Below are 22,908 nucleotides of genomic sequence, written 5' to 3'. Positions count from 1 at the left end.
AAACACCCGCCCTTCGAAAAACCACATTTCTTTTCTGTCCATAGATTCCTCAAATATAAATGTGCACCACCTCAGTAAATCTTAATATTAAATACGTTGTATGCGTGTATATATGTGTATATACATATATACGTATGCGAACTTATATTTTCATAATCGAACCAATTAAATCTATTATATATGTTGTATATTATATATAAAACCGACAAATAGTCACCAAAACGTAAAGGAAAAATTTAAAGGCTACGAAAAGGCCTCCTAAAAGAAAAAGGCCACAGCGGCGTTTTTTCGCTGTTCTGCACCGAAAATCCTCTAAGTCGAAACCGAAAAAAAAACCTTCAGAAAGTTTGCAACCCCCTCTGTTCCTTTTCCCTTCTGTGTTTTTAAAGGATCTGCCGAAGTCCCTTTGCATCTGAGGTTTAAATAGGGAGATCAATAGAAAACAGTTGTAATGATCTAATTAATTATGGCAAAATTAAAAGCGAGTAGAAAATCAATCTCTGATGGTGTTGAAGATGGAATTAAATTGATAGTCCATCTGTTCACCTCCTAGACCGTATAAATATGCAACCCAAGGACGGAGCTAATGGGATCAAGCTGCCTGGGAGACTCTCAATCTCTCTCTTCTTTTTACTTCTTTCTCTCCCGAAGTTCAGCCGTGCAAACTCAGACTACCCGTGCTCCCACTCGCAGCCCTGTCTTTACCCAGCGTTACTCCGCTCGCTGGAGACACGCAAAAGGCGCTTGTGTCGAGCAATTCAAACCGACAACCGCAGCCCGCAAATCTGAGGGTAAAAAGCCGTATGGTTGGGGGTGTAAAAAAAGGGAAGCTGGGGAGACAGCGTTCAGTGACAGCGTGTTCCCTATCGTGCTGTTTGTATATCAAACGGGTGGGTTTGATGATGATGATGATGGTGGTGGCTACAGAGTAGTCTGAGGATGGTCTCCCTCCCTTAAGTGTCTCTTTTCCACCGGTCGGAGTTTCAGAAAACTCATGTGTTTCTTTAGCTGGATTTCTACAAAATATCGTGTGTGCGCTGGCACGGAAAGGCGACACATTGAATTAGTTTTGTTTGTCGGGTTTTTCTAACCCTGCGAAGCTCTAAGGGCAGAGACACAACGGGAGGACCTCGGTGCCGCCCCGTCCCGACGCCTGCCCCTCCACAGACCTGCCCGTCCCTGCCGGGCTGGCCTTCCCCGGGCGGCACCGGGTCTCCGCGTCGGGCGTCCCGCGAGCTGCCCAAAGCCACGCGCGTACCCACCGCCGTGGGGCTCTTCTGAACCACCAGCGCCGCTTAAAAGGAAAAAGGAAATGGTATCATTGCTAAATTAGAGAGAGACCACGGAATTCCTATATTTGCCCGTTAGAAAAAAAATATAGTAATAAAGAAATACCCTTTTCCCCACATTTCCCCGCTGATTTGTTGGTGCAGAGCGCACGTTAACGGCATAGAGAGCTCGGGCGAGCTGTCGGGTTGGAGGAGTTCCCCACTACTCGGGCCCCCTTTTAATTGTGAAAAATGAAAGCTGGGTGTTGCTGTTCAGTTGGAAAACAACCGTACAAAACGATGATGTTTATTGCCCGGGTTAGAGCTGCGTGGGGTGGGACGGAGTGCGGCGAGGGGGGTGTCGTCTAAAGAACTGAAGCCTAAATATAAATCAGCTCAGACGGCGGGTCCCAGGCCCGGCTCTAACCGCGTGTGCACACCCCCACCGCCGCGCCGTGTCTCTGGCGAGCGTGTGCGGGCGAAAAAAACGATCGTGCCTCACCAGCTTGTGCTTATGTAGCTCTGCCAGAACCCGAGAGCCGATGGGGAGAGTCCCGCCGGCTTCGCCCGCCTTCCTCAGGGCCCCGTCGGGCCGGAGCCGGGCTGAAGCCGACCCCGCAGCCCAGCGCAGGGCCGGAGCGGGGGGTGGGCGGGGGACCGGGCCGGACACTGCCTGCGAGGACTTCCCTGCCAAAGTTTGCCTTCTCCTCACACTTCCCCAGCCGGCCAGAAAGAGTGCCCGGGGGGAGCAGCCCGCAGCACCAATCGGATTTATTAATTGATGTATTGAAAAGAAGGATTGATTGACATCTCCTAATGGAAATTACAGCCCCGCTTTCCTGCTGAACGCTGCCCTCTCGGCTATCCCTTCATAAAGAAACCCTTGAGGCGAAAGGTAGATTTTCATTTAAAGTGCCCCGTCCTCAATTTCACAGATTAGATACATTTTAAACACAGACACACATATTGCAAATTAGAAGCTAATTTAATTATAAATCAAAACTGGGCATAAATCTGCACTCACCACAAAGGATCCATTTAGCAGAATGCAACCACCTCCCCTAACCCTGGAAAACTGCCTTGCAGAAATAACGCTGTATATACATTGCCAAAGTTATGGATTGTGCACAGTTCAAAGAGATCCACGGGAGACATTTTTTTCCCACTCTGGGGGAGGGCTAAAGCCCCGTGTGTCAGAAATTAGCCGATCACATGGTGACAATTTCTCTTTCTCCTAGAGAAAGGAATTCTCCGATAAATAAAAGTTTGCATAGATGTAGAAGGTTGTAATTCTGAACTTACAGGCTGAGAGGGAGTCGGAAGCGGCAGATTTTTGAAGTCCAGCAGGTCAGGATCAACAAACGCGCTCACACACGCACACGCACAGACACGCACACACGCACTCACAGAGCCAGGGTTCGTATTGATTAGTGACGCTGGGTTTGCAAACCTCAGAGAGGAGAGGAAGGAGGGAAGGGATCGGGGTGCAAGAGAGGAGAAGGCAAGACAGGCAGCTAGCAAAAGCGCTCCGCGGTTCGGAAGAGCTCCATCCCTCCATCCCGGATCCGTTCGTCCTCTCTCCTGGGCTGCGTGCCGCTCTCCCTCGCCCGCACAGTTGCTCCCTGACTGTCCCTCTCCCCAGTCTGCCCAGCTGAGGCAGCCAGGGGAGCTGGAGGGGAGATTTGGTGTCTGCTCCCAGTTCAGTCCTTCCCCGCCCCCTTCTAGCTCCTCTTTTTAAGTTGAAATTCTCCGTTTCTCTCTTCCTTTTATTCTCTCCTCCTCTTCCTCCACCACGCTTAGAGACTCCCCTTCTTTCAGCCCCTCCGTTTCCCCGCATACTCCATTCTCCTGCCTCTCGTTCTCTGCCTTCTTCCTCCAATGCACTAAACTCCGAGGCCATTAACAGCTGATGTTAAAGAGAAATGACTCTTCCTGCCAGTCTTTTTAATTAGGCGCCGAACTTGGGCTTTCGTGGCTCCCAGTCAGGGGAAGGGAAGGAGCGAGCCCCTCTGTGCGAAGGGGACAGGCAGAGACAGAACTGAAATCGTCCGGCTTTCCCAGAAACAGGGAAGGGGGGGAGAAAGTTTCCCCACCAACTTACGACCAGGTTCTCCTGAAGCCCTGAAAGCTCCCGCCTTCCCCCTCGCCAATTCAAGCACTGCTTGGCAAGCAGTCCACCCGCACCCGGCCGGGCAAGCCCCAGCCCTCACCTGCGGCTCTCGCACTGGGCAGAGGGCCGAGCCAGGTCCTTTGTGCGTTTCCAGCCTTTGTTTAGCCGTGGAAATGAGCCTGCCTTCCTCAACCCAGCTCCCGGCGCATCCCCTCAGAGCACAGAGCCCTCCGTGGCGGAGGGGCTTGGGAACTGCTGCCAGAAACGCGACCGGGACAACTTTCTCTGGGGAGGTGGATTCGTGTGTGTATAGAAGTTGTTCGGGCTCAGCTTGGCTGGGAAGGAAAGGCAAACGGGAAGGGGAGAGGAAGGGAAAGAAAAGGAAGAAAAGAGAGGAAAGAAAGGAAAGAAGGAAAGAGAGAGAGAGAAAGAGAGAGAGAGAAAGAGAGAGAGAGAAAGAGAGAGAAAGAGAGAGAAAGAGAGAGAGAGAGAGAAAGAGAGAGAGAAAGAGAGAGAAAGAGAGAGAGAAAGAGAAGGAAGGAAGGAAGGAAGGAAGGAAGGAAGGAAGGAAGGAAGGAAGGAAGGAAGGAAGGAAGGAAGGAAGGAAGGAAGGAAGGAAAAGAAAGAGAAAAGTCTCGAGGGATATCTGTCACTTTCTAACGAATGTGCGAGAAGTCTGCTCCAAACTTCCCCCGCCGGCCCTGCGGAGGGAGCGGAGGGGATCGCAGTGGCCATCCCTCTGCCCCATCAGGTGTCTTTGTGAGATCATTTTTGGAGCTGTGAATCCCAGGCAGTCATTACCACACTTTGGCCCCTCTGATTGCTGGAATTACCCTTTCCAGGGACTTTAATGGGCAAGCCATAGGGTTTTTCGCTGATCAACAGCAGTTTTCGCTCCCTCCCCGTTTTTATGGGTGTATTATAGTTAGGGGTTATATAAATGTTTTTGCGTGTGATAACTGTAAATCCTAACATTTGCAAATGGCCCGGAGGCAAACTAACCTTGGACGGGCAGAGAGAGGGAGGGAGGGAGGGTCTCCCATTACTGCTGATTAAAAGGAGACTTTAATAAGCGTCTAATTCACTCATCGGGAGTTTTATGGAGAAATTAGAGCAGGACAAAAAAAAGACATCTCCAGCGCGGGGGGAGGAGGCAGCAGAGGGGGCTCCCACGCCTCTACCCCAGTAGCAGCCCAGGGCAAAGGGAAGAGGCAGCTGGGCTTCGCCAGTACCACGGCCTCCCGTCATGAGAGGGACAGGAGGGTCTGGGCCAGCTCCTTTGGGTCAGAGGAGCAGCACGGCCCCGCTGCCCACACACCCCACCCCCGCTCCGCCGCTCGGGGGCAAAGAACTGAACAGGCGAGGCCGAGAGGTTCGCGTACCGGGGAACAGACAAAAGGGGAGAAGCGTGGCAAGGGTTTTGGGAAAAGGGGACTATGCCGGCCGGCGGAGAACGCCTCGCTGAGAGTCAGGTCCAGGGACACCGCTTTCCGCGAGGGCTCCCCCAGCTCCTGGACCGCGTACGAGGCGAGGGCAGGGGACAGAGGCTCAAGCCCGGCGCCGGGAGCCGTGTGCCCACTCCCTGCCTACCTGCCTGGGGAGGGAGGGGGCAGGCTCGGGCGATCTGCGCCGAGGCTGTCCCCGTCCCCATATGTCTGTGGCCCGGGAGGCTTGGAGACTCGCCCCAGCTTAGGCCAGCCCGGTGCGCTAAGAGGCGGCTTTGTTGCAGAAGTGTCTCTTCACATTGTTGGCTTTTTTCCTCCCTCGTTCTTTCTTTCATTTTTTTTTCCCCCTCAATGAGGCTGTAAAAGGTCTCCGGCTTGTCTCGTTTTTGTGGCAAACGCTCTCTTGTAAAGAGGAGAGGTTAAAGTGTCGGTGGCTGAATAAAGAGCAGCACACGTGGGCTATTACCATTCAGGGCAAACAAATGCAGAGAAGGGAAAAGCCAGCAGCAGGCAGGGCGAGGGGGGAGCGCGGCCCCCCCGGCGCACACACGCACCCGCCCCGCTGGCAGGGCCCGTCCGCCGGCCTCCCCGCGGCCCCGGCCTCCCCCAGACATGCAACCCACACATGGCTCACAAAAGAGCGAGAGAAAGAAAGAGGGGGAGACATGAGGGGGTCTTAGACGGGGAAAAAAAAGAAAGTAGCTTTAGGGGGAATGTGCTGTGGAGTGTGAAATTGCAGCCCGTGGTGCTCCATATTGTACCAGAAGCTCTCCAAAAACTCATCCTCCAACGTGACCAGAGGTGCTTAGAGGGAAAGAGAGGGAGAGGGGCAGAGGGGCTCGGAGACACAGGGGGAGGGGAAGGATGGAGGTCTGTTATTATTTTCGCGCTCTATTTCTATTAATTGTTCGTTTAAAACCTAACTTTCTGTTTATTTGTTAAACTGGGCCACCAAGAGCAATCTCGGGTCTCCTGAGCAGAGAGGCTAGAGGGGCGGCAGGGCCCTGTCTGCCTCCCTTTGCACTGCCCAGCACTGCCCGGCCCGGGAAAAACCTCCCAGGCAGCTTTGATCCACATCTCCACACTGCTGCCAGGCACTCCGGCCCTGCTCCATCGCCCTCTCCCCGACGGAGAAGATAACATCCCAGCACCCCTACAGCGAAGGAGTGATCCCTAGTCTGGACACCCCTTTCTTCTGGATGATGGCTGGGCAGAAGCCGTGGGATGTCTACTAAGGCCAGAAATCACTCTGTCCTCAGACAAAGCACCCCAAAATTCGCCCAGGAAGGTTTTATGAAAGCGCCCCCTTCCTTGAAGATCATTCGCACACTCACACCGCACGCCGACATCTTTCCTTAAATGCTTTGGGCTTTTTTTTTTTCTTTATCATTTCACAGCCTGGGATTTGGCCCTCAACATTCCCACTCGGAAATTAGTTGTCGCAGGTCACAAAAATACATATAGATGGTCGGCGCAGATTTGTCCTGTAATTCCTTAATACGGCGCTGGGAACTGTTAAGGGCAGAGCTAAACCGCCTCAAAACTATCAACATATAGGCTGAAAGCGCTCGTACGCTCAGCAAGGGGAAGACAGGCGGTGTGTTAAGCCGAGGAGTCAGCAGCATCTCAAGATGGTATAAATACAAAACTTCTGCCACCGCAGCTCACCGTCCCGCTAGCCACAGGTCGCGTTTAACTGGTTTCCAGTGTAATCAGCGACAGACAACCCATAGAAAACTGGGAGCCAACGTGGGCGCAAGTCGTAGCTCTGAAGGCAGCGGTGATTGCAGACACAACAATTTTGCTTCAGGCCTGACTTCTCCAAGGGGCTTCCCTCGCCGCCGACCCCTTTTGTTCCCGGGCAGAGCTCCCGTCCCCGCGGGCCGCGAAGGAGAGGAGGCCATGGCCGAGAGGAACGTTTGTTTAACCCGATCCCAGGGACCAGGGGAGCTCGGCAAATCGTCGGCGAAGCCAAAGCAGCACGGGAGACTAGCAAGACTTCGGAGGGGAGCTGACAGGGCCCTCGCGGTTACGTGTATTGGGGCCAGGGGTGGGAAATTAGATAAATGGCGAAGATTTCGGCTTGATCAGCTGGAGAAAGCCGGATAATGAAGCACATCGAAAGACAGCTATCGCCGCAACTCCCCCCAAAAGTTTATTTTTCTTGAAATTTCCGCAGAGAGGCGGTCGCCTCTTTTGAAGTGTAAATGTTTCTAGCTTGCTGGTGGGGGGGGGTTGGGCTAGCGAAGAAAGGGGAGATCCTCAGATCCTCTTTGAGAAAGAGTAAAAGAAATAAAAGAAGGGGGGAAGAAAGAAAAGGGGAAAATAGAGGCGGAAAGGTTCATTTCAAGTAGCACGGGATAAAAAGTACCAAGGGCTGGTGAAGTGGGAATGGGTTGGGGAGATGCGTGTGGAGCCGTGGGAGCGGGAAGAGGCCCGTGGTCTCGGTCTCACCTGGTCCCACAGGGCACACGGGGCCGCGGGACAGGCCGGTATTTTTAATCTGGGTAGACATAAATTGTTCGGTGTGTTTAAATGTTTACAAAGCAATTCTTTCAGGAAGTATCGTGTGGGAAGGGGCATCAGGTGATACTGTGGTATGTGTGGTGGGGGGAAGGGGACAGTGAGCAGTGTTCTCTTTCTTTTCCCCTTTCCTTTCCTTTCCTTTCCTTTCCTTTCCTTTCCTTTCCTTTCCTTTCCTTTCCTTTCCTTTCCTTTCCTTTCCTTTCCTTTCCTTTCCTTTCCTTTCCTTTCCTTTCCTTTCCTTTCCTTTCCTTTCCTTTCGCGGTCTTGTTTTACCAGGTTCGGGGCTCTCCCTATTACATGGGCTATCTCCGTGCCGTGGGACGCAAGCTTCGTTTCGCAGAGCGCTCACGTTGTGTATTTGTCGAGTCTTTTATTTCTGCCTTTCTCTTCAGTGAGATGGGGTAACATCAACAGGGAGTGAGGAAACTACGGCAAAATACATTATTGGGAGGAACAAAATACATTATCCAAAAGGATCTGCCGGCTACCCCCGCCACAGCCCACCACCAAGCTGTTATCTCCTCATGGTACAATCAACAGTTAGAAAGGCACAGAGCATCTCTGAGAAAGACAAATCTTGAACTCCGCAAGTGCTGATGACTGCACAGTGAGGGAGGCAATGAGGAAGTTCCCTGAAAGCAGAGGCCCTGGGGATGGGGTGAGGCAGATACAACGCCAGAGGACGAACCCTTCCCCATCACCTCCCAGCCTCCGTTTCTATGCCTGAGCCCTGCCCGAGGGACGCGGGGCGATCGGGGCTGCTTGGAGTGGAAGGGATGAGGGAGGGAGACAAGAAGGCAGGAGGAGAGCTGTAAAGGGCCGTTTCCAGCCAAAGGCAGCGCGGGAGGCAGCTGGCTAAACGGCAACGGCGATCAGCGCGCTGCCAGCCCCGCCGCGAACCGGACTTGCTGTTGTTCGAGGGACCCAACGACCACCGGGCCCGCACTGCCCTGCCGTCCCGGCGGGCGCAGGTGCGTGCGCGGGGCCGGGGCTGGCGGCCGCCCCGCCACCGGCCGCGCCCGCTGCCGCTGCCTGCGCCGCCAAGCGACCGGAGGGCGCCATCTAGGGGCTGCGGTGTGGAGCGCCACCACCGCCCCGCACCTGCGCCCGCCGGCCGCCCCCTCCGCCCCTGCGCGGGGGGCGGCCCCGCCGCGGCCCCGGCTGCCAGGGCAGAGCGGCTGATAAAGGGAGCCGGCGTGTGGGCTGGGGGCGCCGCGGGTCGGGTGAGTTTTGGCCGCCGGTGCAGGGCCGCGGCCGAGAGGAGAGGACGTCCGGTCTGAAGACGAGGCTGCCCGCGTAGCGCAGCGGCCGCTCGCAAACTTCGAGTTCGCGGAGAGGCGCCTCCGCCGCCCGGGCGGCAGCGAGCGCCGCTCCTGACACGGCGGTGGAGACCCCCACTCCTGTGGCAAATGCCCCTTGCGCGGGGGGCTGTCGGGGGTTGACACCGGCGTCTCAGCCGTGCCCACCGTGCCTGTCCGCAGCGCAAACCCGAGCGCTGAGCGTTGTCTTACGCTACATGTAACCGTCGGTGGTATCAATTTTTTTTTTCTTTTCAAATCATCCTTTTTTGCACACAAGGGAAAGAGAAAGGGCTGTGGGGGGAGAGAAAGATAAAACATCAGCTGAAGTGCCAAAATGATTTATGAGACAGTGGAAAGTATTTCATAGAGATCTCTCAGAGATTCTTTACTTAAAACACTTAGAAAACAAAGGGGCTCTTCCGTGACAGACAAGCAAAGGGATAGTAGAAGGTGAAGGAGGAAAAGAGCAGCAGAAGAAAGTACATTCATTTCAGGCGATCATAAACTCACAGTCTGAAAATCAAAATTGAGCTCACAGTAATTTCTATTTTGCCTTTTTACCCCTGATTATTAATCTAAGAAGGCGTTTCTCCCTTGCTCTCTGTTACTGTGCTAGGTGAAAGCCACGTCTATTTTAGTCGTAGACTTACTTGTCAAATGACTTTTAACTCCCACTCTAGCATCTAAAACAAACAAACAAACAAACCCCAACCAACCAAACAAAAAAAGGTCAGCAGAGATGTGGAAATTGAGAGGTTCGATTTGCTGCTAATTCACCAAAAGCGCGCGAAGGGAAACTTTGCCATGACTGACATGGGCCCAACCTATTGGTTCAAAGAGGTGCAAGAAGCTCTTTCTGTCTTTCTTGGCTGTCTCTCCAGCTTCTATTTATTTTTCTTTCTTTTTCTTCTTCATGTCTTTTCTCTCTTGATCTCTCTCCTCCCTCTCTCTCTCTCCTTTTCCACTCCTTTTCTCACCTCTTGTCTCCGTTTCCCTCCCTGTCCGTCTCCCACTCCACCAGATGTGTATCGAATCCATCCCTCCCGTTTCACTCCGAGTGAAGTCTCCGGTAAAAAAAGAGCGGGGCGTGAGAAGGGACACGATACTACCAAGCCGTGCGTGCGTGTGTTAAATACGGGAGTTAAATTTCTAGAGCCGCAAGTGACAACAAAGCGGGCCCTCGTCCCTTCCCACGGGCCGGGCAGGGGCGCCGCTGCCCCGCACACGCGTGGCCCGGGGCGCTCCGGAGCGCGCGGCCGGGGCTCCCCCGCCGCCGGGTCCCGAAGGCGGCGCCCCCCCCCGCGCCGAGCGCCGCCGGCCCGGCCCTCCTCTCTCCTCTCCCCTCTCCTCTCCTCTCCTGGCCGCGCTCGGCTCGGCGCGCTGGCGAATCAGAGAGTGTCGGAATCTATTGCCTTTGTCTGACAAGTCATCCATCTCCGGGGAGGCGGGCGGGGGGCTGAGGGCGCTGCGGCTTTTAGAGAGACACACACCGGGAGCGGAGGCTCCAGTCTCCGGCCCCGGCTCCTCGCAAGCACTTCCCACTTCGGGCGAAAGTCCGCCGGGCGCCGGATGCTCCACTCGGCCGAGAGGAGGGGGCGCGCCCGTCCGCCGCTCGCAGCTTTCCCGGGGATTGCTACTCCGCTTTGAACTTAAATGAACTAGCCCCGGACCGCGGGAGGAGGAGGGAAAGCCGCGTCCTCCTGCGCCTTCTGCCGCCTGGCCGCCGGCCGCACCTTGCTCGGGCACCCCCTCCCCGATGCTGGGGATGCTCTGAGCCCTCCCAGCCATGACACCCACCTGCCCCCCGGCGCCGCCAGCCCCTCGCTCCCACGGACTCTGTTGACTTCGCCGGCCTCGCCGCCCCGGCCCCCAGAGCCGGCTCAGCTCTCCCGCCCCCCGGAAAGTACTTCGTTCCCCGCTCCGCCGGGCAGGGGGCCCAGCGCACCCTGCCGCTCCCTTCCTCTCTTCTCCTTGTGTTTTTGTTTTGGTTTGTTTTTTGTTTTCTTTTTTTTTTTTCTCCCCTAAGTCTTGAAGTTGAGTTTTAGAGGCGACACGGCGGCTTCAGCCGATTTCTTCCCCTTCCTTTGCCTCCCCATGGATATGCACTGCAAGGCAGACCCCTTCTCAGCAATGCACCGTGAGTACTGGAGCCCGGCTCCTTCTGCTGCTCTCCCTCTTTCTCTTCGCTCCATTCCTCCTTTCCCAACCATTCTTCCTCACCTGATCCTCCTCCAGGTTCTTCCTTTCAGTGCCAGCTTCTCCTCCCCTGGCCGAAACCTCTCTAAAGGTGTTCAGCAGGCAGGACGGGCACCGCCGGTCTCGGACAGCCCCGGACCTGGGGGGAGCAGAGCTCCGCGCCGGTGGTGCGGCGGGGGCCAGGACTCCCAGCCCGGGGGGCAGGGGGCTGTGTGCGGCTGTGCCTGTGCTGCCTGCCGTGTGAGTGCCAAAGAAAACACCCTCCCGAAACAGATCTCTCCTCCGCAAAGGCACTTTCCCCATCGCCCCTCAGACAACACGAGTTTATTGCCACTCGCGTCAGCACCGGGATGGACCCTGTCGCTGCCCCGCCGGGCCAGAGTTTCCCGCAACACTGCGTGGCTCTGAACCCACGGTTTCCCCCGCGATCTGATGCTATTTGTTTTGATTTCGGATTTCAGTGGCAGAGAGAGGAGAGGATAATTTAAAATTAATGGCGGGTTGATCGGTGGCTGTTCCGTGCTTCGGTTTGGTTTGGTGAAAGGTTGGACTGCAGGAAAAATAGGGCAATTGTATGGCTGAAAGATCTGTCAGCTTCGGAGGCTCCCGAGAAGTCGCGATCCCTCCTGGTTTATTTACCAGATCCCCGATGTGCATTTTAAATGTATTCCTGGCACAGAGGAGAGTGCGTTCGTGATATATTTTCATTTTAAAGGACCCTTCTATTAGAGGGGGATGAAAGAAAAGACCCCATTTACGACGGATTGTAATCAGGAATTTGATGGATTTTAATTTCATCGCACGGAGGGAAAATAATTCTGAGATTTAAATTAAAGAAAAAAAATACAAATAGAAAGCCGAGATTGAGAGCATCTCGAGTCAGGAAATGAATAATTAAGAGCAATTTGTAACTTTTGACACCGAAACTTTTGAGGACACGCCCTGCCTGCTGCATAAAAACAAACCGAAAAGATAAAAAAACTGAAATGCTTGAAGATTAAAAAATCGCGATTTTGCCCTGAGAAGGCACAGAAACACAAACCCACATCCCCAAATATGGGTGTGGGTAACTGTTCTTCTGTTTCCAAATTATTTCCCGGATGCATTGCTTAAAACGTAGGGTTTAATTTTCGAAAACCTTTAACAGAAAATAGTCCGTGCACTGGACATCATTTTTAGTTTTCAGCGCTGCGATCTGCTTTCAGACGCGGTTGCAGTAATTCTGCCTCCGGTACGATCCGGAATATGTAGGCAGCCGAACGAGGCGCTTCGCTGTCTGATTTTTAAAAAACTCTAGTGAATTTCGTCAATAATTTTGCCTTCCGATTAAAAAAAATAAAAATCAACATCTGATTTGATCCTTAAAATGTATTTATAGAGCTACAGACCGGGGTATTAGTTAGCAATTAAAATACATACGGGCACGGGCTCCTGACACACAGACACGAACCGTACAAAAGCGATATGACTGGCTGGGTATATATATATATATAAAGACGTCGGCACTTACACGCAGATAAATACACATAAATATCTTACTGCTCTGACAGAAACAACCTTAGAAAAACACGGAGCAGAGCAAAGCAAACTCGTGTGAAAAATATCCGGGCTGCAATAATTTGAATTATTAATTTTTAATCTTTTTTGCATCTGTTGCATTCTAATACTTTGTAATGCGAGTTATAAAAGGTGTTTTGAATTATTTATCATGGAGTTGCCGAAGAAATTGCTGTCTTGTAACTTTAGAGGCAACATGTGCAGAAGGGTTTCTGAACAAATGAAGGAAACACACAGCAACATATACCTTCGGGTTTTAGTGGAGGAAGATAAATACCCGCCCGCCCCCCGCCCCCATCCTAAATATATTTTCAGAAAGACTAACAAAAGAATGCAACAAATAACCCGGGTTCATCGGGGAAGGGACAGGGAAGCCAGCCGGCGCCCTGGCCGAGGCGGCTGGGAGGGGATATGTGGAGGTGTTACTGGAGGGGTGGGAGCGATGGAAAAATCTCTATTTGTGCGAAAGGACTTGGATCGATCGCAGGGCAATGAGAGTTTCCACTAAGTTCAGAGCCAATAAGTCAGTGTCAGAAGCAGGGGAGAGGGGAAAAAAAAAAAAAAAAAAAAAAACCAAACCCTAAGCGAAAATACAAACAGATCATTTTTCAGCAAACTGCAAAACGAACTAAGATCTCTTGGCGAGGAAGATACAGAAGGTTAGGGTTGTGTGAAAGGAAAGCTTTAATACAGTGTGCACTCCACAGCTATATCAGCTGGATATTCCAGAGACAGAGACAACCAGGTAGCAGCGCCAGCGCCTGCGAGTCCGCATCTCCCCACACGCTCGGGCAAGGGCGAACTGCTCCTGGCTTTAACGCGGACCTCCTCAGGTGTAAGCGGTTCACAACCGCCTGTGTTGCTGAGTCCCAAAAGAAGATGTTTCCATTTATTTCCGTCACCCTGTTCCTCCTGCCCATGCTTAGCAGGTGCATACTTATTTTTTTTCCCCAAGTTATTTCTCGAAATAGTGAAAATTCGAGGGGGGTGGGGGGAGCGTTTCTAGCAGTCCTGCCTGAGAAAGAGCATGTTTTTGCCTGGAGAGAGAGTAACAGAGGAAAAGGGAGCATTTTAAATTCTCCCTGGATTAGATTTGTGTGGGGAGAAAAAAAAAAAAAAGATGGAACCGTGAGAGGCTCTCAGATTTTTTTTTTTTTTTTTTTTTGGTTGTTGTTGTTGTTGTTTTAACTGGAGGATTTTTCATTTAAAGATCGGAAGCTGAGGAAAGAGAGGGTCTGTCTGTAAACGAACACCGACTGCGGGACACAAAGTATTTTCTTTCTCTTTCCCTACATTTCTTTCCCTTTCTCCTTTTCTTTCCGAATCCCTTCGACTCGCCTCCGAAAATAACGGTAGATAACGCGTTGCATGGGGGACATGCCGCGGGGTAAGGGAGGGCGGGGTCCGCCAGTAACTGTAATTGACAATGTGATAGAAAATCGTGGTAAAAAAATGAAAGGAGAGAGGAAAAACCCAAGAGCAGAGAGAAGGGGGACTGCGGCAGGGTCCGCCTGGAGCCGCTAAACAGCTGAGCTCCGGAGTTTGGGAGCGCATCTCTCCCCAACTCTTGTGAGGGGAGTCGGAGTGGACACTGTCTGCATTCTCGCCCCACCGCGATGGCCGTGAGGAGTCGCCGCTCCGGCGTCCCGGGCGGGGACGGCGGGAGGGAGAGATGTTCTCCGGTCCAGGGAGGGGAAACGGCATACGGGAGGAACAGTCCCCGGCTCGGGAAAATTCACCCTGCCTTCTCTTTCCTTCCTATCTTTCCTCCTCTCTCTTTCTTTATTCCTTTATCTTTTATTTGTTTCTCTTTCTTTCGCGCGCTCTTTATCCTCTGTCTTCCTTTTTTTTCTTTTATTTCTCTTTTTATCTTTCATTTTCTGTCTTTCATTCTTTCTTTCTCTCGTTATCTTTCTCTCATTCTCTTCCCAGTATTTTCCTCTTTCTCACTTTTTCCCTTCTTCTCCCCCCCTGCCCCGTGTTGTTCCCCCCTCTCGACCCCCGCCATAATCACCTCCATCCATCTGTAGTGACTGGAGATTTTGCAGTACGAGTGGTGAAGAATCCACAACTAATGGCTTGTTTCTGGTGTGCATGGGTTGTTGTTTTTTTTTTTTTTTTTTTATTTCTCTTTCCCCAGCAGGGCACGGGGGTGTCAACCAGCTTGGGGGGGTGTTTGTGAACGGCAGGCCCCTACCTGACGTGGTGAGACAAAGGATAGTGGAGCTGGCTCACCAGGGGGTGCGACCCTGTGACATTTCCAGGCAGCTGCGGGTCAGCCACGGTTGTGTCAGCAAGATCCTGGGCAGGTAAGGAGAGAGGCAGCTCCTTCTCCTCCCCTAGGACGGCACCGGTGCATCCCTTCCCCGCTCCGTTGTGACCTCTGGCCCTTCCCGCGGCGCCGGGCTCTCCCCGCCACCTCCCCGAGCGGCCCCGGCACCTCCGCTCAGTGGGAGCCCGCAGCTGAGCAGGGCCCCCTCCTCCAGCCGGGAAGGACGTGCTTCTCCCGTCCCTCACGGCAGTATTTGGAAACTCCTGGGAAGACAAACAATTTGCGATGGGTGGGCGGGAGGGTGGGAAAAAGAATGGACGAGGGGGAAAGAGGAAAAAAAAAAAAAAAGAACGACAAAAAACGCCTACAACAACAACAAAATCCGCCAACTCACAACAATCTGTGAGCGGCCTTAGAAAATACACGGGTAAACAAACAAACAACGGGGTAGATAAATAAATAAACACCCGCGGCAACTGATCGCTGCCAAATGCGGTGTGAAATACCGCCAGAGGCAAGTGCCCGGCCGCTCGAACGCTGAGCGGTGTCCGCAGGCAGCAAAGCCCCAGCCGCCTGTGGTGTGTGTGCTCTGCCGTGCCCTCTGCAAAGGACGCGAGTAGAGCTAGTGGCCAGCTGGGAGACGGGCTGGAGCTGCCCCATACGAGGGACCGGGAGGGGAAAGAACCGCGCTTTCGCACTCACAGCCCGGCCACCCCCCCGAGCACGGCGAGTGAGCCCGGCACGGCCCGCGACCCCTCCGCGGCCGCCTGGTCCGACCCCGCAGTCGCCGGGCTTCGCTTCCGGCCGGCCGTATCAGAGAGAGGGTTTCTGTTTTGTTTCTCCATCCCCGGGCCTGAAACGAGTGTGTTCGTATAAGGCGGGGGAAGGGGGAGGCAGTGAACGGCCCAGCGCCCCTCGCTTCTGACATACACACACACCAAAAAAAAAAAAAAAAAAAAAAGGGAGGGGATGAAGGAGAGTGAAAATAACAGAGAGCGGGAGCGAGCCCTGGAGAGGAGAAAGGACTCCGCCATCCCCATCCCCAGGCGGCCCGGTGCCCCGCAGAGCCGCGCCATGCGGCATCCGAGCCGCCGCGGCCCGACGCCGCGCACCGGCGGGCCCAAGCTGAGGTGGGGCGAGAGGCCGGGAGCGGGGCCGGGGGCTGCGGGGCACTCCGAGGGGCTGACGGGCGCCGGGTACTTAGGGACGGTGGGACTGTGCCGGGCACGGCAGGTCATTAACCATCCTTTGTGCAGGTATTACGAGACGGGGAGCATCAAGCCTGGCGTGATCGGCGGCTCCAAACCCAAAGTGGCGACCCCCAAAGTAGTGGATAAAATCGCCGAGTACAAGAGACAAAACCCGACAATGTTCGCCTGGGAGATCCGGGACAGGCTACTGGCCGAGGGCATCTGCGACAACGACACGGTCCCCAGCGTCTCCTCCATAAACAGGTAAGGGCGACCCCGCAGCCCTGCTCGGGGCCCAGTCGGCTCTTTACGGCCCCATAAAACTCTTCACAGCGCGGACGGCCCAGTCCTTCCTCGGTCAGGTTAGATCCCGCCTGCTCCAGCCCCCTGCCCGCAGCGGGATCCCTAGGCATGGCCCAGCGGGTGCTCTCCAGCCCCGCTGTGACCACCGAGCCCAGTCCCGAGCAGCGGGGCCGGAGCCGGCTGTCCCCGCCGCAGTCCCGGGCAGCGCGGAAGCGGGGCTGCTCCGGGGCTCGCTGCAGCTTGCGGCTGCCGCCTGCCCGGGGCGGCCCGGGGCAGGCAGCGCTCCTGCGAGAGCAGATGAGCTCCCCGCCGAGTAGCCCGGCGGTGCCGTAAGGTTTGGGAGCTGTTCGTGTTGGAGGGGTGACGGAGCTGTGTTTTTCCCTGATTCTTCAACATCCCTCCCGGGATGTAAATGACCGCCAGCCTTGCCAGGGTATTAGGGCTCTGAGCCGAAAAGCTGCCGTTACCCGCTGCCAAGCCGGGCTCACAGCCCCGAGCCGCGGAGTGCTGGAGGAAAGCTTCTCTCGCACCCACTATTACTATGTTACCTCGCTAATTCGAGGGAACGGCTGAAGCTGCAGGGTGGTCCCCTCCCTCGGCTGAGGAGCGCTGCTGCCCGCGACTCCTGGCTCGGGCCGATCTCTGCCCTGGCAGCACTAGCGAAAATTTCCCCCCTATCTCCTCCCTCAGCTGCTAGGGTGCGACTCTTGGTGGTGGTCAGGTTTGAGGTGACAAAAATAACCATATGACAGACAAAAAAAAATGGATCGATGCAGGAGAAAAAGGCCGGTGATAGTTGTAATCAAGGACTATCACACTGGAAGCACTCAGGCTGTCCAAATGCCTGCAAATTCAAACCTGACATACACCAGATCTTCACACTTTGGCAATACGCAATACTCTTATGCACACACAAAGTAATTATGCTGGTTTAGTGTAATGTATGTACCGATATTTTGACTATACCCACAGAAATACAACCTCTAGAAACAGTGTAACACAGGGATATTTGCAAAGGGTACATACATAGGCTCGAAATACCCCACTGATGCAGTAAGAATACATGAAACTTTGCATGCAACCCCAAATATACAGTGCTTCCCACTCAAATAAATGTATATAGGGTATATGTAAACATATGCACAGGCTTTTGTAGGTCTGCATAGACAAAAACACACAAGTCAGTATATTGGCCCTTTTGATATATAACAAGCTTAGCCTTTTTTTTTTTTTTTTTAACTTGATGTATTTATAGCAAGGGAAGCAAAAATAAACAGCAGGGAAAACACAATGATATTTTTCATCTTGCGCTTTTCATGGCAGATTTATCAAAATATGTCTAATAACTCAGACTGTGTATTTCTAAATCTGGCATCCTATATAAATGAGTTTTAATATTTTGCAAATGATATGGAATTATCCCAAATCATCTTGAAAACAGCAGGTAGAATTAGCTAGTGGAATGTACCTTGGCTAAGAAAGATTCCCTCAGACACACTGTCTCTGTAATATACTGCTAGGCTACCCTAGGAAATTATCCCTGTGTGTGCCATCTGTATTAAAATGGTTATTAAGTTATGAACAGGGTAACATAATACTGATCGGCTAATTATACACCCTCCTAAAAATCCTCCAGGTCTCTGTTACTCTCTCAGTCAGGTATTGAAATAATATCAATTTGACATTCAGGCACCTTACAAAGGCAGCTGCAGAAGGACAGTCAGCTATCCATGGGAGGAATTAAACTGGTGGTACGGGACTCCAGAAGAAGGCCTGTGGGGGTCTTTGGAGAAATAGCATATATGGACCCAACACACATGCATACTTTGGCTAGCTCAAGGCATGTCAGCATCTGTATCTCACTGAAGTGTCACCCCTCTGCCCGCCGGACACAATACCTTGTATCTGGGTTGTGATGTCCCGGGCAGAAGGTTGAGTGCCAGGCTTTGCTACCAGTTTGGAGTATGGCTTTGGGGATTTTGAACCTCAGTTTCCCCACCCTGGAAACAACTGATCGGAACAGATGTCAGTTAGACTGTGCTTATAAAATGCTTTGAGGAGGACAAGTGCTTTGTAGCTGTTCAGTATTATTACATTAAAGAGGCTCAGCTGTGACCCACCATGTTTGATTCGTACTGTGATGGCATTTGCGTGTGTAGTCACAAAGGCATATGAGGATTTTGGCTTCATGTAATTAAGTCTTTCCCCGTTCCTTTTAAAAATTCAGGCTCAACTTCCAACTGTTCACCTTTGCATGAGGCTCCCCAAAACTCATATCTATGAGTAAGTGAGCCCATCATATCACATGGCATAAAATTTGCAAGTCTTTACTAGGCAAGAACAGGACAGTGAGCTGGGAAAAAAATGCAGTGGAATAGGAAATAGCGAGTATGCAAGGGCCCAATCCTGGTGTTGCGAAGTCTAGCATGCACTTCCTCACTCCAGTGACTTCTGTGACTCCAGCTCACAAAACTCACAAAACACCGAGAGAGGACTAAGTTGGCAATTTAAATATACTTTTTTCTCTCTCCCACTGTCAAAATACACCCATAGAACTGGGTCAGTCCTTTGTAACAGCACATCTCTTACCTGTGGTACGATCACAAACTGGAGTTAACCTAACACTCTCTGAGCAGCTTCAGATAGATGACAATTTCTAAAACCAGCCTTCTAGAAATATCTGTCTTTGTATTTTTGCAAAATGTGGAGTCTCTAAAGCATTGGCCCCGTGTTCAGAACTGTTAGAGCTACATTCATGAGCAGTTTAACATCTTGAGACTATAGTGAGGAATTTACAGAAATAGAAGTTACCTATGCCCCCAGATAGCTTGTGAATACCATACTTCAAAATGGAGATCTCCTTCTACATGGAAAAAATTACTTTTGATTATAAGATTTTCCAAAAATCCATTAATTACATTTTCTTTCTTTCTGGGGAACTAACATTAATGAAGGCTTTCAGGTGAGCAACTACAAAACAAGGCAGTTTCAATTCCATGTTCAAAGTCTCTCTAAAAGATTTTAAAATCTATTTTCCACAAATTATTTTTTGTGATCTATGAATTTTGTATGCCTACACTGCACTTATCTGTCAGTATTGCATCAAGAATATCAGGACCCATTTGGGATGAACTGGAATTCACTGTTGAGATTTATCAGAAACTTATTCATACCAAACTTATGCAGATCAAGGCTAGATACAAACTCTGATAAAAAACATGACTTAACCATCCTGTCCAGATTCGTAGAAAAAAAATAGAGTCTTCTGCTATGCGGTAGTTTTCCTTTAACTATGGAAGAAAAGTCTAGAGAGTTTACTAGTTAATAAGCAAAGTGCAACAGAACTGACAGGATCAAGACAGAGTGGTTATCCCTGCAGTGGGAGCTTTCCTGTTCCTGCTTTATATATTAGGTATTATAGAGTACAAACCTATTGCGTGTGGATAGGTACATACACACATATATATATACACACACGTATTATACATGCATATATGTAAACACACACACATACATGCAGTGCACGTAACTGAGCAGGCAAGTGACAGAAGCTTTTAATTCTTTGGTAAGCAATTAATGTTTACTTTAAACCACTTGAGCGCCTTGCTTTTAGAGCATCCTGCCAGCCCGAACATTTCCATCTATCATATGTCTATAAACTAGTTATCTTTGGTCACTTTGGGTTGGCATTTTTCAGGCGGATTTAGGCATTGCTGTAAGCCTTGCGGCAGTCTCCTAAGTATGAACTTAGAGGCAGATGTTAATGAGAATTTTTCCTTTGTTTTGCAGCATGTACAATTAGCCTAAGAACGGGGGTTTCATGAGATAATAATAACTCCAGAAAAATCTTCTGAATTAGACAATGTATTTTAGTAGGAACAGGATGGAGCACATCACGGGCACACATTCATGGTTACGCAGCAAGGGATGCAATAGACGTTGTAGTTTAAGCAGTATTTCCTGTTTCTTTTAATTAATTCCTCATAGGTCCAGAAAGGCAAAGTAAAATAACACATTCCCCCTGCCACCCAGTCTGTCCCTCTATCCCAGCTCTCCTATGGCTGGGTTCAGTACTAGGGACTCCCAGTTAGTCCTCATCCAAGGAATGCTGAAGCCAAAGCATTACAGAGTTCGGTCAGCCTTCTGGATACACTTTGGACCTTGGGTTCCTGAAAGCAGACCTAACTAATACCTCATGGTAGAGAATAGAGTTTAGTGGATATATTATCTCAGTCCACTGGTTAGATATTTTTTCTAGAGTTAAGCGCTTGGTTTGGGGAGATGTTTCCTGTTTCATTAGATAACAATTGGCTAATGATTCCTAGTTAAAGTCTCCAATAATTATGTGCTTTTCAAAAATACATACAGGAAGCCACACACATTGATTCAGGTTATAATGACCAGTGAAATATACTTGTACATTGAAATATTGTTGAGCATGTGGTCAATTTCAGTGGCTGGAGGCAAGACTGTAGTTTAAAGCAAAGAATGGCATATTAGGAGATCAGATTTTTCTTACCAGTTTTGGTGTTAACTTTCTGGTTGATCTTGGGCAGGTCACATGAATTCCTTATGAGGCTGCTTTGCCATCTATAAAATGAAAATAACAGTATTTAGTTACCTTTGTAAAACTCAGTGTGACCTTTCACTAAAAATGCCCATGGAATTCAACACATAATGAGAAGAGGTTCAAAACTGGAGCTAGGTTGTTTTACATCAACTGAGGCTTTAGCCCATGCAAGGGAGATAGAATTGAACAGAATCTCAATTGAAGTAAACATAACATCTCAAGACAAACAACTGAGTCTGGCAAAAGGCAGGCATACTAGGGCAGGGGCTGTGTCATATGAGGAAGAAATCAATGTTATGCAAACAGAGCTTTCTGAGTCACTCTCGTTAGCCGCACTTGAGAATTTCCCCAAAGGACATCCTGGCCAAAGTCACTGGTGAATCTCTCAGTGTCTTTCCCATCAAACAAATCTGGAATTCTTGGAGGACAGGTAATGTGTCTAGGGCAGGGGTGGCAAACTCATTTTCACCGGGGACCACATCAGCCTCGTGGTTGTCTTCAAAGGGCCGAGCGTAATTTTAGGACTGTATAAATGTAACTATTCCTACAGTCCTAACATTACACTCGGCCCTTTGAAGGCAACCGTGAGGCTGATGTGGGCCCCAGTGAAAATGGGATTGACACACCTGTTGGAAGAAGTTGGAAGAGGACCAAGTATCTCTAATGGCAGATTGTTCACAGCGACCAAAAGTAGTGACAACTGCATGCTCCACAGTGAACACAGGGTGAATTGCACAGTTTTAACTGGCAAGTGTGTGTGTCAGAAACCTGTCACCAGCATCAGTATTTAGTAGCCACATGCAAGTTTTCTCAGTAGAGAGGCCAAGGATTAGACTGGTCATGTAGACTGGATTAGCCTCTGAATGACATAGGTTGGTGCAAAGCATGGGTGAAGACAACCCATCTGACAGCACCGGACAGAGTTTACCCGGTCTTGTAATCTAGCACTTTTTAGCTTGTGCAGAAGAAAGCCGGGATCCTAGCAGGGATCCTCTCAGTTAGTTGATGCTGAGTCTAAGGTTCCCATGCAATTTCCTGCATCAGGGGATGCTCTCAAGGTAGAAGACTTCTACTGCCAGTTGCTTTTGGCTGAGCAAAGAATGCCGTCTGGTCACACAGGGCTTCATTACAAGGAATATACTCCTTTAAATTCAGATTCTTTTCCATCAGACACAAACCTGGTATTATCTTCTTTTTATCATTCCAAATAAAGGACAGGCTCATAAAGCAGAGGTTACAGACAATGTTACTGTAGCTGAAAGAGTAAATGAATGCTTACAGCATTTCTCTTTGTCTTATTCCTCATATCTGGCCACTGGAAGGCTGTATGGTAGAAACTACAATGAGCTAGCTGCATTTTTTCTAATTTTCATATTGCAGAGATATTAGCTCAACAAAGACAGTTAGCAAGTAAAATTGGTTGTGCCTGGGACGTTTTGAGCTCCTTGTTCTGTGAACCTCAAAGTTCAGAATAACATTGGTCTCTTTATCACCCCCAAATCCCAGCTCTTTATTTTTATATAGATGTACAGAAAGCTTGATTTTTTTTGGGAGTTAAACATTTTCAAGCTTTTGCATCTAGTGAATGATCGTTGCATTCTGCCATAGAGGTAGCTGCATTTCAGTGCTGGGTGAATGAGTCTTATGGAGCTAAACCTCATTTACCAGAATCACTATTATGTGAAAAACTCATTTGACTTTGGGAGAAAAGAAGAGAAAATATAAGTGGCTTGGCCAAGTGATGATGAAGTGGTGAGAACAATATAGTAATCTGAAGGGCACAGTCCCTCCAACAGGAAAGGAATTATTCATGTTTAAACAAAGCAGCATTGCCAGGAATGAAGGGAAGGAAATAAGAAAGGAAACATTTAAATGGTAGCAGAAGGAATCTCCTGATAGAGAGGTCCATTAAGTTGTGGAATTGCATCCCACAGGAATTCCTGATTTCTTGGAATATGTATAACTAGATGGTATTCATAACAAGCAAACACACAATAAGAAATAATCTTGGCATTGGTTAAAGAGATAGATAATGCTCTGGCAGGCCAGCTGGACCCTTTATGATATGATGACATGATGCATACAAAACAAAGTCATTTTTTCAGCAGTATATAAAATATCCCCAAACCCCCATCTCTGACTCTAAAGTCCATTGAAACAAAAGATTTCC

General features: G+C 50.5%; 1 protein-coding gene across 13 annotated transcripts in view; it reads left to right on the top strand.

Moving 5' to 3' along the window:
* The window catches only part of PAX2 (paired box 2), a 96,431-nt gene that overhangs the window by 2,984 nt on the left and 70,539 nt on the right, over nucleotides 1–22,908 (top strand). For 2 of the 13 annotated variants that reach the window (XM_071811905.1, XM_071811904.1), the window contains exons 1-3: nucleotides 10,101–10,787; nucleotides 14,544–14,712; nucleotides 15,932–16,129. In XM_071811905.1, the coding sequence (XP_071668006.1) occupies nucleotides 10,745–10,787; nucleotides 14,544–14,712; nucleotides 15,932–16,129 (410 nt within the window). In that variant the 5' untranslated portion in view covers nucleotides 10,101–10,744. Of the gene's footprint in view, nucleotides 1–10,076; nucleotides 10,788–14,543; nucleotides 14,713–15,931; nucleotides 16,130–22,908 lie in introns of those variants that run through there. The other 11 variants (XM_071811896.1, XM_071811899.1, XM_071811897.1 and 8 more) reach the window with 11 other exon arrangements.

Source organism: Patagioenas fasciata, chromosome 8 (assembly GCF_037038585.1).
Source record: "Patagioenas fasciata isolate bPatFas1 chromosome 8, bPatFas1.hap1, whole genome shotgun sequence".
NCBI lineage: Eukaryota > Metazoa > Chordata > Aves > Columbiformes > Columbidae > Patagioenas > Patagioenas fasciata.
This window is presented reverse-complemented; position numbering and strand designations above follow the sequence as displayed.